Source organism: Palaemon carinicauda, chromosome 3 (assembly GCF_036898095.1).
Source record: "Palaemon carinicauda isolate YSFRI2023 chromosome 3, ASM3689809v2, whole genome shotgun sequence".
Lineage (NCBI taxonomy): Eukaryota > Metazoa > Arthropoda > Malacostraca > Decapoda > Palaemonidae > Palaemon > Palaemon carinicauda.
In genome coordinates, this window is record NC_090727.1 from 141,904,207 (window position 1) to 141,919,881 (window position 15,675).

At 33.6% G+C, this 15,675-nt stretch overlaps 1 protein-coding gene across 1 annotated transcript in view; it reads left to right on the top strand.

Annotated features, from left to right (window-relative positions):
- Positions 1 to 15,675, top strand: part of LOC137634452 (metabotropic glutamate receptor 8-like) — a 198,174-nt gene that overhangs the window by 20,746 nt on the left and 161,753 nt on the right. The window contains exon 3 of the mRNA XM_068366856.1: positions 13,717 to 13,896. Within this exon, the coding sequence (XP_068222957.1) occupies positions 13,717 to 13,896 (180 nt within the window). The remainder of the gene's footprint in view (positions 1 to 13,716; positions 13,897 to 15,675) is intronic.

The window sequence follows — 15,675 nt, forward strand, 5'->3', positions numbered from 1 at the left end:
GAATAAAACTTCTAGAATACTGTGTAGTATTGAGCCTCATGATGGAGAAGGCCTGGCTATTAGAATTAACTGCCTGCCTAGTATTACGAACAGGATAGAATTGTCCACGGATATCTGAATGTAAAGGATCGTCAGAGTTATGAAAAATCTTATGCAACATGCATAATGAACTAATTGAACGACTGTGCCAAAGATCAATATCTATCTCAGGAATAAGAAATTTAATAGACCGTATGAAAAAGAAGTTATTGAGTATAAGAAATTTTATGAATACTTTTAATGGAAAGAAACGAGTGGCTACTAAGCATAGAAGATACAGTACGTTAAATAGCTACCGATAAATTCACTCCTGTAACTTACGTATATTCAAGGCAAGTTCTCGCTTCATCTATGTACATTATTATACAATCCTTTTCATATATCAATACCTCTCTCTCTCTCTCTCTCTCTCTCTCTCTCTCTCTCTCTCTCTCTCTCTCTCTCTCTCTCTCTCTCTCTCTCTCTCTGTATGTATATATATACATATATATATGTGTATATATATAAGAGAGAGAGAGAGAGAGAGAGAGAGAGAGAGAGAGAGAGAGAGAGAGAGAGAGAGAGAGAGAGAGAGAGAGAGAGAGAGAGCATATCAGCAAATCCGAGCTTAGCATTTACAAATATACAATATGCAGGTAAATTAGTGCAAAAACTAGTATTCCTAAATTAAAAATTCGGAAGTCTAGTAGCACAAGATAATCCCCAGAATGGCCCGAAAAGAGATTTACTATATTGCTCCCATGAGATTTTCCGGAGCAAGGATTAAAGAGCGTAAACTGGAACGGTAGGTCTTTAAACACTCCAGAGAAGGATATTTAGCAACGTAGGGGACAACGCCTAGATTGCCTTATAGCCTATAGGTAACCTAACCCTAGTTGGAAAATTCGGACGCAATAAGAACAAGGGCTCTAATATGGAAAAATTACCCAGTAAGTAAAAGAAATAAATAAACTACATGATAAGTAATGAATAATAAATGTAAGATTATTTTTTGATCAGTTACAATGTTTAAATAGATGTTATATACAAAATATAAAGAGACTCGTATCAGCCTGTTCAACATAAAAACATTCGCTGTAAGTTTGAACTTTTGAGGTTCCACCGATTCAATTGCCGGATCAGGAAGATTTGGGCCTAGCTGGGTAAGAAAAACAAAACTAGATAAAGAGATGGAAGATATACTAAAAAATACTTGGAGGCCTGTCCCTGATTATTCATTACTCTAAGTGCACAATGCGAAGTGATGAAAAACGTTATCTAGGTCAAAATCGCTTTGATAATCATCCGTGGCTTTATTCCCATATGAAATCAGAACTATATTGTCAGGTGGGTACTGTGTTTAGTCAGACGGAAGGTGGTAAGGGAAAACAACTTTTAAAATCACTGGTAACATAGCCCTTAACACGTCATACTGAACAGATTAAGTGGTACAGATTAATATTCATAACATAATAAGACACAGTATCATCAGACCAATGTGTTGAAGTCTGAAGAATTTTTGAAAAGAAAATCTGACCCTGACCCTAATAGTAATATACGTGCAAATCTTGCTGAGTACCATAAACAGGAATTGATAGCAAATTGCAAGGGGTAAAGGAAATTGTGTATGCTATTTTTTATCTTGCAAGGCTAAGTCTACCTTTAAGAAGACACAGAGATGATGGAGATGTTTTCTCTGTTGGAAAGGGGTAGGTGTTAATGATGGTAATTACCTCCGACTACGAAGTTGGAAGGAGGTTATGTTTTACCCCCATTTGTGTGTTTGTGTGTGTGTGTGTGTGTTTGTTTGTGAACACCTTCCTGGCCACAATTCAAATCGTAGAGTAATGAAACTTGAAGGGATTAACTGTTTTGTAAAAAGCTGAAAATGAATTTTGGAAGGTCAAGGTCAAAGGTCAAGGTCACGGTCAAGTAAAATGTCCAATTCACGTAATCAGCCATAAGTTTGGACATCATTGTCACAGACTCCAAACTTGGTTCATACTTGAGTATGAAAATCCACGAGAATTAATTCATGGTAAGGTAAAAATCAAGGTTGAGACATAAGCAGCCATGGAAGAGGTCTGCGCTCTACTGAGTGCACCTCCAGTTTTAGGGATTTTTTTACTATTTCCTGTTAGGAATGTTAACAGGGCTTTAGGAAAACATCTGAAAAATACCCCCCCCCCCCCCAAAAAAAAAAAAAAAAAAATACCTACACAAGTAAAGTTACCCAAATATAAATAATCTATTGCATACATCAATATTTGTCCAAAATTTTATCTAAAAGAATAAACCAGTGTATTTAATTCGGATTGCTGATGAAATACTGATAATCAAAGAAAGGAAAAATTGTCTGTAAATGGCAGGTATATTGATGAAGAGAAAATATGTGAGGATTTCTTGTGTTTTATTGAAATTGGTGATTTAATAGGGAAAGGTACAGCTGGTATATTATTAAAAGAACTCTCAGGATATAATATAAATCTTCAATATTTCATTGGTCAAGGTTATGTGCAATGAGTGGTGCAGTGAAAGGGTGTCAAGCTGTTATAAGAGAGAAATATCCTACTGACCTCTATGTCCAGTGTGCAGTTCATGTAATGAATTTAGTAATTTCTGAGTATAGTGAGGTTCCAGCAATTAGAAACTGCTCGAATGATGTTAATGACATTGTTGTGTTTTTCCATCCACTACCTAAAAGACTGAAAGTTCTGGAAAACATCATGAAATTAAAAAGGGACTCATCTCTACTTTTAGAATGATACTCGATTGGTAGAGAGAGAGAGAGAGAGAGAGAGAGAGAGAGAGAGAGAGAGAGAGAGAGAGAGAGACAGAGAGAGAGAGAGAGAATAATGGTATTCGAAGGGTTATTTCATTATGTTATTGAAACTTTGGGAATAGTCAGTGACTGGAAAAATCCAGGTAATGCTCGTAATATACTGAAAAAGATTGACTTTGAATTTATTATTGTCTTGAACGACCTCCATACTATATTAAACAAAACACGACCATCATCTCAGCCACTACAAGCAGTAAATACAGACATACTAGAGTGCTTCACTCAAGTTGATTGAAAAAATATTCAGAAAATATGACCCGGAAAAAATAGATTCATTGATACTTACAGTATAGCAAAGCAATGAAACAGGGCGCAGACATTAATGTTTCTGAAAATGTACCACGGTTGGCCAAACACCGGACAAATCCTCCAGCCTCCAAACCAATATGATTATGATCGCAAAGCAATTTTGATTCCATTTGTTGATGTCGAACTTAATCAGCTCAACGACCGACCGCTTTACTAACTACCAATTCATTTCACGCTCATTATGTGACTTAGTCCATAACAATTTTAACCGTAGTTCTTATGATGAAGTTATCCAAGCTTTAGAAATGTATGAGGATTATATAAAAGATTACACCTTTAAATACAATATATGGAAGGAATACTCTTGTTGTTGTTGTTATTGGTGTTATTTTTGTTGTTGCTCCCCGAGATATCTCTATAAAACTTATCGAACCACAATCAACATGGAAATCTGACTGGAAGGCTAACCGAAAAGAGTTTATTCCCAAGATATTATTAGAAGCATATATGCAATGATTAAAAAATTACCCCCATAACAAAACTACTCTTACATGATACATTTATATGGGACACTGCCTAAATCCTCTGCTACTGCGTAGCGAAGTTTTTCGACCTTTAACAACATAAAATCATACAGGCAGGCTATAAAGGGATCAGGGAGATTGAATGGTCTCGCTAAATTGAGCATTCATAGTGAAATGATGGATGACGTAGAACCGGTTATTAAGAGTGTAATTCATTTATTTTCGAAGAGGGCCTCACGTAAAATAAATCTTATTTTGTAACATATTATCTGATGTTATGAAGATGATTACAGGGAAAATTCTAATGATTATTTCATGCACTTTAATTTCCCATAAAAAGTTCCAAAATTTTATGGATTTCATAAAGTCGCTTACTTTCTGATTACTCCATTTTTTTTTTAAAAATCATTGATGATATAAAAATACCATAAGAAATAGGGACAACAAGAATTCTATGTATAAAAAAAGATCATATGCTTGAAAATATTATACCAGCAATATACAATTTACTGAAATAAGGAATATGATAGCATTTCCATATAGTGTGTGTGCGCTGCTGTTTTGAATTAATTTTTTTGACTGGCAGAAATTGGCAAAAATCTAGTTTTTTTTTTTTATATACAAACATTTTTAAAGTAACATACGACTATTGCATTTGCTTCATGAATACACACACATGTATATATATATATATATATATATATATATATATATATATATATATATATATATATATATATATATATATATATATAATCTCCTCCTAAGCCTATAAACGCAAAGGATCTCGATTAGATTTTGCCAATCGTCTTTATCTTGAGCTTTTAAAACGAAACTTTCCCTTCATCATCTATTTTACGCTTCATAGTTCTCAGCCACGTAGGCCTGGGTATTCCAACTCTCCTAAAGCCTGGCCGAGCAAATATACGTATAGATATGGCATTTCGAGATATCCACCTACAGGTACTCCAAATAGTGCAGTAAATCTATGAAATCTAAGAATGCAACTATTTCATTCAGAGAAGTATTGACATCTCTCTCTCTCTCTCTCTCTCTCTCTCTCTCTCTCTCTCTCTCTCTCTCTCTCAAATATTACATCTCTCTCTCTCTCTCAAATATAACTGTAATAACTACTTTTTTTTTAAAAATCCTCTCTCTTTAAGGTGTGATGTATGATGAACAAGTAATAGCAATTTTAGTGGTAGTAGGAACACATGCTGACAAGAAGAATGTATAAATATCCTTGCATTGTCCTCTTTAGGAAACCAGAAAAACTCATTCCTTTTCCTCTAGTGCTTCTCCAACGGTTATTACAACTGTAAATAAAACAATTATTTGGCATCTCTTACGTCAACAATGATATTAGGAGAGCTTTGACGCACGATCACGCTATTATATATATATATATATATATATATATATATATATATATATATATATATATATATATATATATATATATATATATATATATATATATATATATATATATATATATTATGTTGCATGGATTTATGAAATACATCGTTTAGATTAAAAGTTCTTATATAGTCCTTACTTCGTTTATTTTGGAAACAAAATCAACTTGAAATGATGAATCAATTAAATCAATTGAAGAATAAAATTGGAAAAAATTAAAAATATTGTGATTTTCAAGTATTTTGATAAAATCATGAAATATTCCATTATGTTCAGATAAGTACAGAAATACCATCTATTATCAGATTATCTCTCCTTTCAGAGATATATCTTGAAAAGAAATCTTATTTTCTGCATATAAAAACAAAATGAGTAATTTTTGGCGTATATGATATTATCAGGCTCTCTATTCTATGTTGCCTTATTTCTTTCCTCAAAGGGCTATTTTTCCGTTGGGGCATTTCGGCTTATAGCATCATGCTTTTCCAAATAGCGTTGTAGCTTGGTTAATAATAATAATATGTGTTGGACTACATAAAAGCAGCGGGTTCGGTTGTCCCCACTGCAAAGTTGAACTTGATTACTCAGTGATGAACAAGATCTGGCAATATCTTTCTTGATCTTGGTAAGAAATGACATGGCTCAAGTGGAGAAGTTCGGTAGCCGATAAATGGACCCCAACATAAATGTATGAAGAAGCTTATCATGTGAAAAGGATCCAAGATTCAGCATTCAAAGTATGAATGTGGTAGAAACCCTCGAACCGCGTGCTTTTCTCTAGTGGTTTTCTAAAATATATAACAGAATGAAACTAGTTTTTTAATGATCGTTTCATATCGGGTTTTAAGCTGTTTTCGGCTTATGGCATAATGACTTGAGCTAATAAAATCATAGTTTATATAATGAAAGTTAGCAACACAGTTTTGACTGCACTATAATAATAAATCTTCCAGACTGTCAATTTTATTTTTATGTCATTAAAAAGAATAGAAATTACAGAGAGTATTTTTACAAGCAGGAAAATTTGATGTTAAGCTAGAGTTGCTATGATAACATGCCTGTATAGAAGCCTTAATGCACGTAGCAGGACTATGGTAAGCTTATATTAAGGTTAGTTTTATTACTAGCCTATAATATATTAGTTTAAGAGCTTATTAAGAGCATTTTAATGAAAAAAAAAAAACGACCATTCTTCTAGAAGGTCTACAATTAGATATTATTCGTTCTTATAAGAGGATTATTAATAATAGTATAAATAGGCATAGAGGTCTAATTACTGTATACTGATGCCTAATCTTTATATAAAAAAAAGTTATGGTAATGAAGATTTGATGCTAAAAAGGAAACATTATGAAATGAGTTAATATGATTGTTGCAACAGAGAGATGTGCGTGCGTGCGTGCATGCATGCGTGCGTGCGTGCGCGCGCGCGTGTGTGTGTGAAGCGATGACTAATTTTGTTCGTTGACAGTTAACTGATAAGGACCAAATGGTTTGTTTTCCTTTACCGCTAAATTTTTGACGACATGATAGACAATAAATCTAATGCGGGATGTGCATTTCCTTTTATTATCTTATTCAACACTGGAAGTTGAACAAACATTTATATATTACTATCATTCAATTAATCTAGTTAAAATGTAAACGGCATATATAACATATATCTGGAATAATTACAATGCGGTGCTTATTGTACAGTACAGAGTCAGCCAGTAAGTGGTCGAAGAGGAACTGCTGACGTCACACTCGCGAGTGTGAAACCTGTTTTTTCTTGGTTCAAATTATCATGATGGAATTAATCAAATATTCGTTACAGAATAAAGAAACATCATTAATGTCTGCATAATAATGAACTAAAAAGATTCCCTTTCAAATCCTATGGTATACGTTATGCGCCTAGAGCAAAACTTGCCTATTAGATCACTTTCCTAGAACGTGATTGCTAGCTAGCTCTCATTTTTGTGAGGAGAACATTCATGCTAACTACTAATCACATTACGCAATGCTAATTTTCAGAGCCATTGAGATTGCCTTTCTCATTATTCAAACAATAATTAATACTCTGTCCTTTCACTTCACAATATTATTTTCCTGTTCTGATAATTATATGCGAACCAGTGAGCAAAATTGAACCAAAAGAGCACGTAAGCTTATATTTTCCAACAAATACTAATAACGCGGAGTCCCCTGATTTTTTAAAACGCTTTATCTCGGCTCGTGCATCAGCTATTTTGGTTCCACTGATAGCAAAGTGATAACATTTTTCAGCTTTTCGGATTCTAACGGCTATTGAAATTTCCCCGATAAAAATTAAGCCTGTGTGCGTCTTTCTTTTTACTTTTTCTTTATTATTTTCTATAGAAGGACCTTGAAAGTTATGTTTAATTGTACTCGTGATTGCATATGTCTCAGGACAATCTTTTGTAGACTTTTACTTTCGGTTATATAAAATCACACACATATATATATATATATATATATATATATATATATATATATGTATATATACATATATATATATATATATATATATATATATATATTATACATACATATATAAAATAATATATATATATATATATATATATATATATATATATATAAAGAGAGAGAGAAAGACAAGAGATGTAGGACTGAAAATGAATATGAGTAAAACTAAGGCAATGTTAATTCTTCCATAAAAAGAGATAGGAGTTGATACAATTTTGTTGCATTCAATATTGTCGAATTCTAAACACAAATCGTTCATTCAACAGGATTAAATACTACAGAATCGGAGTCAATTCTTATATCTCTTTATGGCAGAATGGTATAGTCTTATTGTTTACTTTAATTTATACTCGCGCTAAGGTTCGAATCTTTGCTCGGGCTATAAGTAATCATCATAAAAGGAATTTCCCTTTAGGTCTGTAATCCTGAGGCAGATTATATTCGATATTAAAGGGAATTAGTGGCTTATCTGAAACAATGAAAATCACGAGTGTTATTGATAAAAGTAACATAAAACAGCCAAGTGTTACTATAATTGTGGAGATCAGTTAATTTTGATTCCAAGTACAAATGCTAGATTCGACAAACTTTCCATCAGTGTATCCCATTATCCTCATATGGAAGTGAGTACTTTTAAACTTGGGGGACATGTTCAAAGGACCTTTCAAAGCACCATGATGGATTAATCGAACCATGACTAGCATAATACTTGGATGTTTTGAGGCCTACGTTGTCAAAGGGTTTGTGGGTAGGTGAGGTAAGGGAAGAAAGGCAATGGCCTTAAATTTCGCAATTCTCGTTCTTTCGTCATATTCAGATCCTAATGCTAAAATGTCATTCTTTCTTTATTAGTTTATATTTCATTCAGTACCATGGTCTTTCACTGTCTTGTGGTAGAGTTCTTTTGCTTGAGGGTACACTTGGCACACTATTTATTCTTTCTTATTTCTCTTCCTCTTGTTTTAAATTTTTATAGTTTATATATGAAATATTTATTAAAATTTTATCACTGTTCTTAAAATATTTTATATTATTTGTTACTTACTTTTCTTGTAGTTTCCTTATTTCCTTTCCTCACTGGGCTATTTTCCCTGTTGGAGTCCTCGGGATTATAGAAATATGCTTTTCCAACTCGGGTTGTAACTTAGCAAGTAATAATAATAATAATAATAATAATAATAATAATAATAATAATAATAAATTAGTATCACTGATAGAGTATTCTAATCTTAATTGTTCCCATTTTTTCTGTAAAGACCATACGAAAGAACAACGTCAAATTACATGGAATTTCGACATGCAAAACATTTTTATCTTTACTTTATTGCATATGTTCACTTTGATTCTCAAATATATTTCCCCCTACAATGTTCAAGTTAATTATTTCCCTTTCTTCTTTGTTTTGATAATGAGACAATATAATATTAAATGTTATTCGATAATGTATTATATACTGGGAAGGTCATTACTATTTTTTCAATGTCCCCTTCGTGTTTTAGGAGATTAATGCTTTTATCTAAGAATAATGCTCTCCAATAAAAAAAAAATCAGTTTTCCTAAGATTATTGTGTGACAACATTAATGTCAAATTACACACGATTCACAAAAATGATTTGCGCCAGTTTATCATCTATTTGTCATGTTTTTTTTTTTCTATATTCATAATTCGAAATTGCTGTTTCAAAGCAATGTTTTTCTCGAAGACACAAAATTCATAAATGCAATGTAATGAAATGCAAATCTACTATTTGTTCGTATTAATATAGAAGTTGTACAGCAATACATTACTCAATGGACTCCAACAGCACACAATATCGGACATTTACATTCCAATCTGTCAAAAAGTAGATATCAAAAAAAGATGTTGATCCGACTCTAAAATCTATCTCGCTTTATCCGGGGCCTAACATGCAGTTTTCCTTTCATCCTGATAGTTTCAACTGATAAAAGTTATCACGATATAGTCTCAATTTTATCATTTTATCTGATAGTTTTTATCAAAACTTCGTGAATGGCCGTTAGATCATATAAATGGATGCGGTTGATCAAATCTTTTCTTTTCAAAGGCTCCAATGGTTAAAAAAAATATTTTTGAATAATACTTTAAATTTTAGTTTCTCAACATATTAGTTATTTTCTTCAGGTATCATATACGTGTTTTCTATAAAGTTGAATATTTCAACAAGGCTGAATAAGTTAACGCAAATACCACTGTATAGAGATCTAAGACTTCATTTACTACATCGTTGGTATAGTTTTTAGGTTGGTATTTTAATATAATTCTTAATAATAGTTCATTGAATTATATTTTTTTCTGCAACTTTTATTTTTACGAAATGTTTTTCGATTGTTTAAACAAATTTGTTTGCGTTAGATAAAAATGTGCATCCTCGTCGACAAGCACTATACATATAGTTTAGTCACATAACTCATAAAATAACCAATAGAGAAATTCTCTCTTTTATATATAGAGAAGCTTAATGTTTTAAGTAGTATCTATTGCTCTGATAACGTTTAAGCTTCTTATATAGGAAATTTCTATGAATTTTACTCATGTTTAAATAGGTAGGAAAAGGTTCGTTCTAACCGCCAAGGGAATCAAGCATGCTGTTAACATGAAACACAAAGTAAATTGACATTCATCTCGATTTTCTGGACAATAAGATCAAAGTAATTTAAATATTAAGAAATTATTCAATGCATTGTAAAACGCCCAAGCTAAAGACGACTGTTGAAATCTAACCGAGGCCCTTTGCGTCAGTAGGCGTAGGAGGATATGATGATGATGAATGTCAAATAAATAAACAAACAAAGATCCTGGAATTAAAATAATCTGAGCCCTTCGCAAAAAGCATATAGAGCAACTGCCAAATGTGGTAACGTACCTGACTGGTGAACAATATGCTGGGGTTCGAGTCCCACTTAAACTCGTTAGTTTCTTTGGTGGCTGCAACCTCACTATCCTTGTGAGGTAAGGATGGGGGTTTGGGGGAGCCTATAGGTCTATCTGCTGAGTCATCAGCAGCCATTGCCTGACCGTTCTTAGTTCTAGCTTGAGTGGAGAGGGTGCTTAGGCGCTGTTCATATGTGTATATAGTCAGTCTTTAGGGCATTGTCCTGCTCGATAGGGCAATGTCCCAGTCCCTGGCCCCTACCATTCACGAGTGGCCTTTAAACCTTTAAACGTTTCTCTGGTCACCACAATAAAAGCTTTTGCCTTCCCGACGAGACATATAGATTCCTTCGTATCAAAAGCTCCTGGTGCTGCCCCGCCAGCCACGCAACGGCCATCAAATTTGCATGGAAGGTCATTAATTCCACAGAGATTACATTTCCATCAAATTACTTTAGCGACACAGTTTCACAATCACCGACAGAGCACGAGTCCCCCATGACTGCAGACTTAAGCCCTACACTGGACGACCACTATGTCTGAATGCTTGCTTACTTGCCTGACCTAATTTAACTGTCTGTTTGTTCCAAGTCTGCTCAAAGTTTAAGGAAACGATTCTTAATTGGTGTAATAAATTCCAACTAGTATACGCGATCATAAAAAATGAAGAATAAACATTTAGATAGATATGCGTGCACACGCACACACATTCAACCCATCCCACCCCCTCCCCAGTTCCTAACTACAATGAGATGGTTGGGCAATTTTTAGGAAATTGTCACTACCCAGTGTAACTCTCGGTATGCCTACTCCCTCTCCCCGTTGCCGCTCAGCGTGACAAGAGAGAAATACAATTTTATATATACCCAGCCACTTTTTCTTTATTATATAGGGGAGGATGAGTCAGTAAACTTTTGTTTTATGTCTGTGAGTCTTCAAAATTCCTTTGGATCGGGAAATTGAGGAAAAGTATCTTCCCCCTTGTGTTCCTGTCTGCTTTGTTGTACGCATTTGTTTACTTATTAGTTGATAGCTTCCTTGATTACCTGTACGAAATCTGTACGAATTTATATATATACACGTTCCACTCTATTCTTTGATTTGATAACGAGAGGGGCAGGATTTATAAATGCTGTTATCTTCTTTGCTCTTTTATATATATATATATAGTATATATATATATATATATAATATATATATATATGTGTGTGTGTGTGTGTGTGTGTGTGTATATGTGTGTGTTTGTAGTATCGATCTTCATCTTTTCTTTTCCCTATCCAGAGTTGTCAACTAGGAGCCAACGACCTAATCATAATTTCTATAAGGTTTTAGAGATTAGAAATAGGTTACATTTAGTAGCGATACATCAAATCTCATATTCTAATGTTACAAAAATGGATTATTAAACACACACTGCAAAGGCCATAATAGCACTGATCTTTCAAGAGCCACTAACTAATACTAATTCCTTACCTTTTAAAATTTCATTCACATTCTTAGATATATTTCTGATCGTATATTTTTATATTCTTTTTTATTGAACGCCTCTCTCTCTCTCTCTCTCTCTCTTCTCTCTCTCTCTCTCTCTCTCTCTCTCTCTCTCTCTCTCTCTCTCTCTCATTTTTTAGATATATTTCTGATCGTATATCTTCATATTCTTTTTTATTGGACGCCTTTCTCTCTCTCTCTCTCTCTCTCTCTCTCTCTCTCTCTCTCTCTCTCTCTCACTCTCTCTCTCTCTCTCTCTCTCTCTCTCTCTCTCTCATTTTTAGATATATTTCTGATCGTATATCTTCATATTCTTTTTTATTTTACGCCTCTCTCTCTCTCTCTCTCTCTCTCTCTCTCTCTCTCTCTCTCTCTTCTCTCTCTCTCCTCTCTCTCTCTCTCATCTCTATTTTTAGATATAGTTCTGATCGTATATCTTCATATTCTTTTTTTATTTTACGCCTCTCTCTCTCTCTCTCTCTCTCTCTCGTCTCTCTCTCTCTCTCTCTCTCTCTCTCTCTCTCTCTCTCTCTCTCTCATTTTTAGATATATTTCTGATCGTATATCTTCATATTCTTTTTTATTTTACGCCTCTCTCTCTCTCTCTCTCTCTCTCTCTCTCTCTCTCTCCTCTCTCTCTCTCTCTCTCTCTCTCTCTCTCTCTCTCTCATTTTTAGATATATTTCTGATCGTATATCTTCATATTCTTTTTTATTTTACCGCCTCTCTCTCTCTCTCTCTCTCTCTCTCTCTCTCTCCTCTCTCTCTCTCTCTCTCTCTCTCTCTCTCATTTTTAGATATATTTCTGATCGTATATCTTTCATATTCTTTTTTATTTTACGCCTTTACCTCCTCTCTCTCTCTCTCTCTCTCTCTCTCTCTCTCTCTCTCTCTCTCTCTCTCTCTCTCTCTCTCTCTCTCTCTCAGCTTATCTAGAAATAGAGTCTATTCTGTATTATTCCCCCCGAAGCCAAACTAATGTTAACAGTTATAAGTTGGGATGGTTAATCTTCCAAGATCTGATCCTCATCGCACAACTTAGAATGTTGTTTGTATGGAACACTGTTCTTCCATAATATATTTGCGTAAGAGACGTGGACTCAATTCCCATATGTATTGCGAAGTTACATACCCTTATTAGCTAAGAATACTTTAACTTATCTTCACTAATCTTTACAGACCAGATACTGGTTCTCCGCTATTCTAGACATCGGTGAATTTAAGCAAAATTCAAATATTCTATAACTAGTTCTCTGTCAATTTAGAAAATTACTATATTTTCAAACTATATGATTCCTTCAACCATAAATTTACTGTCAAGATTCATTTGCTAACACTTTCTAAACCGTGATAACCAAAGAAGTCTTTCTATGAGTGTTTCTATGATATCCCTTTTTCTATGCTATCCCATCCAAAAAATTTCTTTATATGACTTCCTATGATATCCCAACCATACAAAAGTCTCCACCCATAAGTCTTTTTATAGTCTATATATGATTATCTGTTTTAAAATTGTTAATGAATTTTAAAATATTTTATTTTAATTTTTCATTATTTCTTATATCGTGTATTATTTCCTTGTTTCCTTTTCTTACTGGGCTATTTTTTCCTGTTGGAGCCCTTGGCTTATAGCAACATACTTTTCCAGCTAGGGCTTGTAGCTTGGTTAGTAATAATAATAATAATAATAGGGGCAAAGACTTCAACAATAACTTTTCTAGGTAGGAAACAGGTGCTGTGTAATTCCACTCAAACAGAAGCAATACGTTGATCCCCCTCTCTCTCTCTCTCAGATTCCGCAGGTCAGCTACGCCTCCACATCCACCGAACTATCGGACAAGTCGCGGTTCGAGTACTTCAGCCGTGTCGTGCCCCCAGACAACTTCCAAGCAATGGCCATGGTGGAAATGGTACGCGCCCTCGACTGGCAGTACGTTTCCACTTTGGCTGACGAGGGCGACTATGGTGAAAAGGTAAGAGTCACTTCTCTTGTTCTATTGGAAATATCAGGCCATAGCCTATGTAAGATGGTCCTTCCAATGTTTTGGAGTAGAGGTCTTGTTTGAGGGTGCAGTCGAGCACACTATTCTATATATTTTTTCTTCCTTTTGTTTAAAAGCTTTTATAATCTATGTAAGAAAACTCCATTTTCCTGTTGTTTACTATTCTTAAAATATTCAATTTTAATTGTTTATTACTTCTATAGTAGTTTATTTATTTCCTCACTGGGTTACTCTTCCCTGTTGGAGCCTTTGGACTTATAGCATCCCTGCTTTTCTGACTAGGGTTGTAGCTTAGATAATAATAATAATAATAATAATAATAATAATAATAATAATAATAATAATAATAATCAACATCATTATCATCTCTCAAAGTCACAACTGTGACCTTGGGGAGCCTGGAAAGTTTTCTAAAGCTGCTAGCGAAGTTGGCAATACTTTTGCCTCTCTAATGACTCGAGATATTACGGTGAAAAGATAGGAAATACATGTGCAGTATTCCAAAACGAAAGATATTACAACTCCAGTCAAAACAAAACCTGTATACACTATTCACTGATCGCTTTCATTTCTCAAACCACGACATGATGTATCTGGTTCCAAGCAATAATCCAGCTCAAGTACACATTTAAAATAACAATTACCAATATATATGTAAGATCTATTTTTATGCTGTTACTGTTCTTAAAATAGGTCATTTCAATTGTTCATTATCTCTAGTATATCTATTTCCTTATTTCCTTTCCTCACTGGGCTATTTTCCCCTGTTGGAGCCTTTGGGCTAAGCTGGTAATAATAATAATAATAATAATAATAATAATAATAATAATAATAATAATAATAATAATAATACTGTCAATCAATTATTAGCTTATATAACGGGAAGTCGATATAAAACTATACGTAAAAGCACTTGGTTGCTCTATAAAATAGAAGGGGAATCATCACCATATTAGGGAATACAACAACACGAACTGCAAGATGGGTTTACGAAGAAGAAAAAATCTAAAGGATGAAATTCCTTCCACAAATTTCCAAGACACGATGCCGTGTTTGGATTTTTACTTCTGGCTTCACTGATAAACACTTTGAAAAGAAATGCTTTTGTTGGCTGCGTGATAACATCCTTTCGCCAAAGGATGCTTTGCAGCCCGATCTTCCCACGAGATATATTAATTGCTAAGCTATACTTTTTGGCGTTCGAAGCAAATGATTGTGAGCTGTACAATGAACGTTAACAAAGGTTAAAGATATTTTCGAGCTTTAAAACAATGATCTTAACATTATCCCTCGAAGCAAAAGATTGTAAGATGGGTAAAACGTTACTAAACTTGGGAGAGGTAAGAGAAATTTCCATTTTCAACCAATTTTCGTATCTTTACCTCTGTAATTTACCTAATATGATTTTTACTATTATCATTTTCAATAAACTAAACTTAAAACTAAAGCCATACTAAAAATAACAATTATAATAGTTATGATAATAATGATGAAAGAAAATGGAACCTAAATTTGAATGGCATTACACTTCAATACACGTTGAACTTTTGTACAATTATTTGTGTACAAGTAATATTGTTGGTACTGCTACTACCATTACTACTGATAACAATCATTGTCATCTTCACAATATTTAGTATTAACATTACTGTTATCAATAAATACAAAAAAAAAAAAAAATAAAAAAAAAAAATAAATAAACATCAGGAATAATAACTTCCACCAAACAGGCTGCAATGCAACGGCACA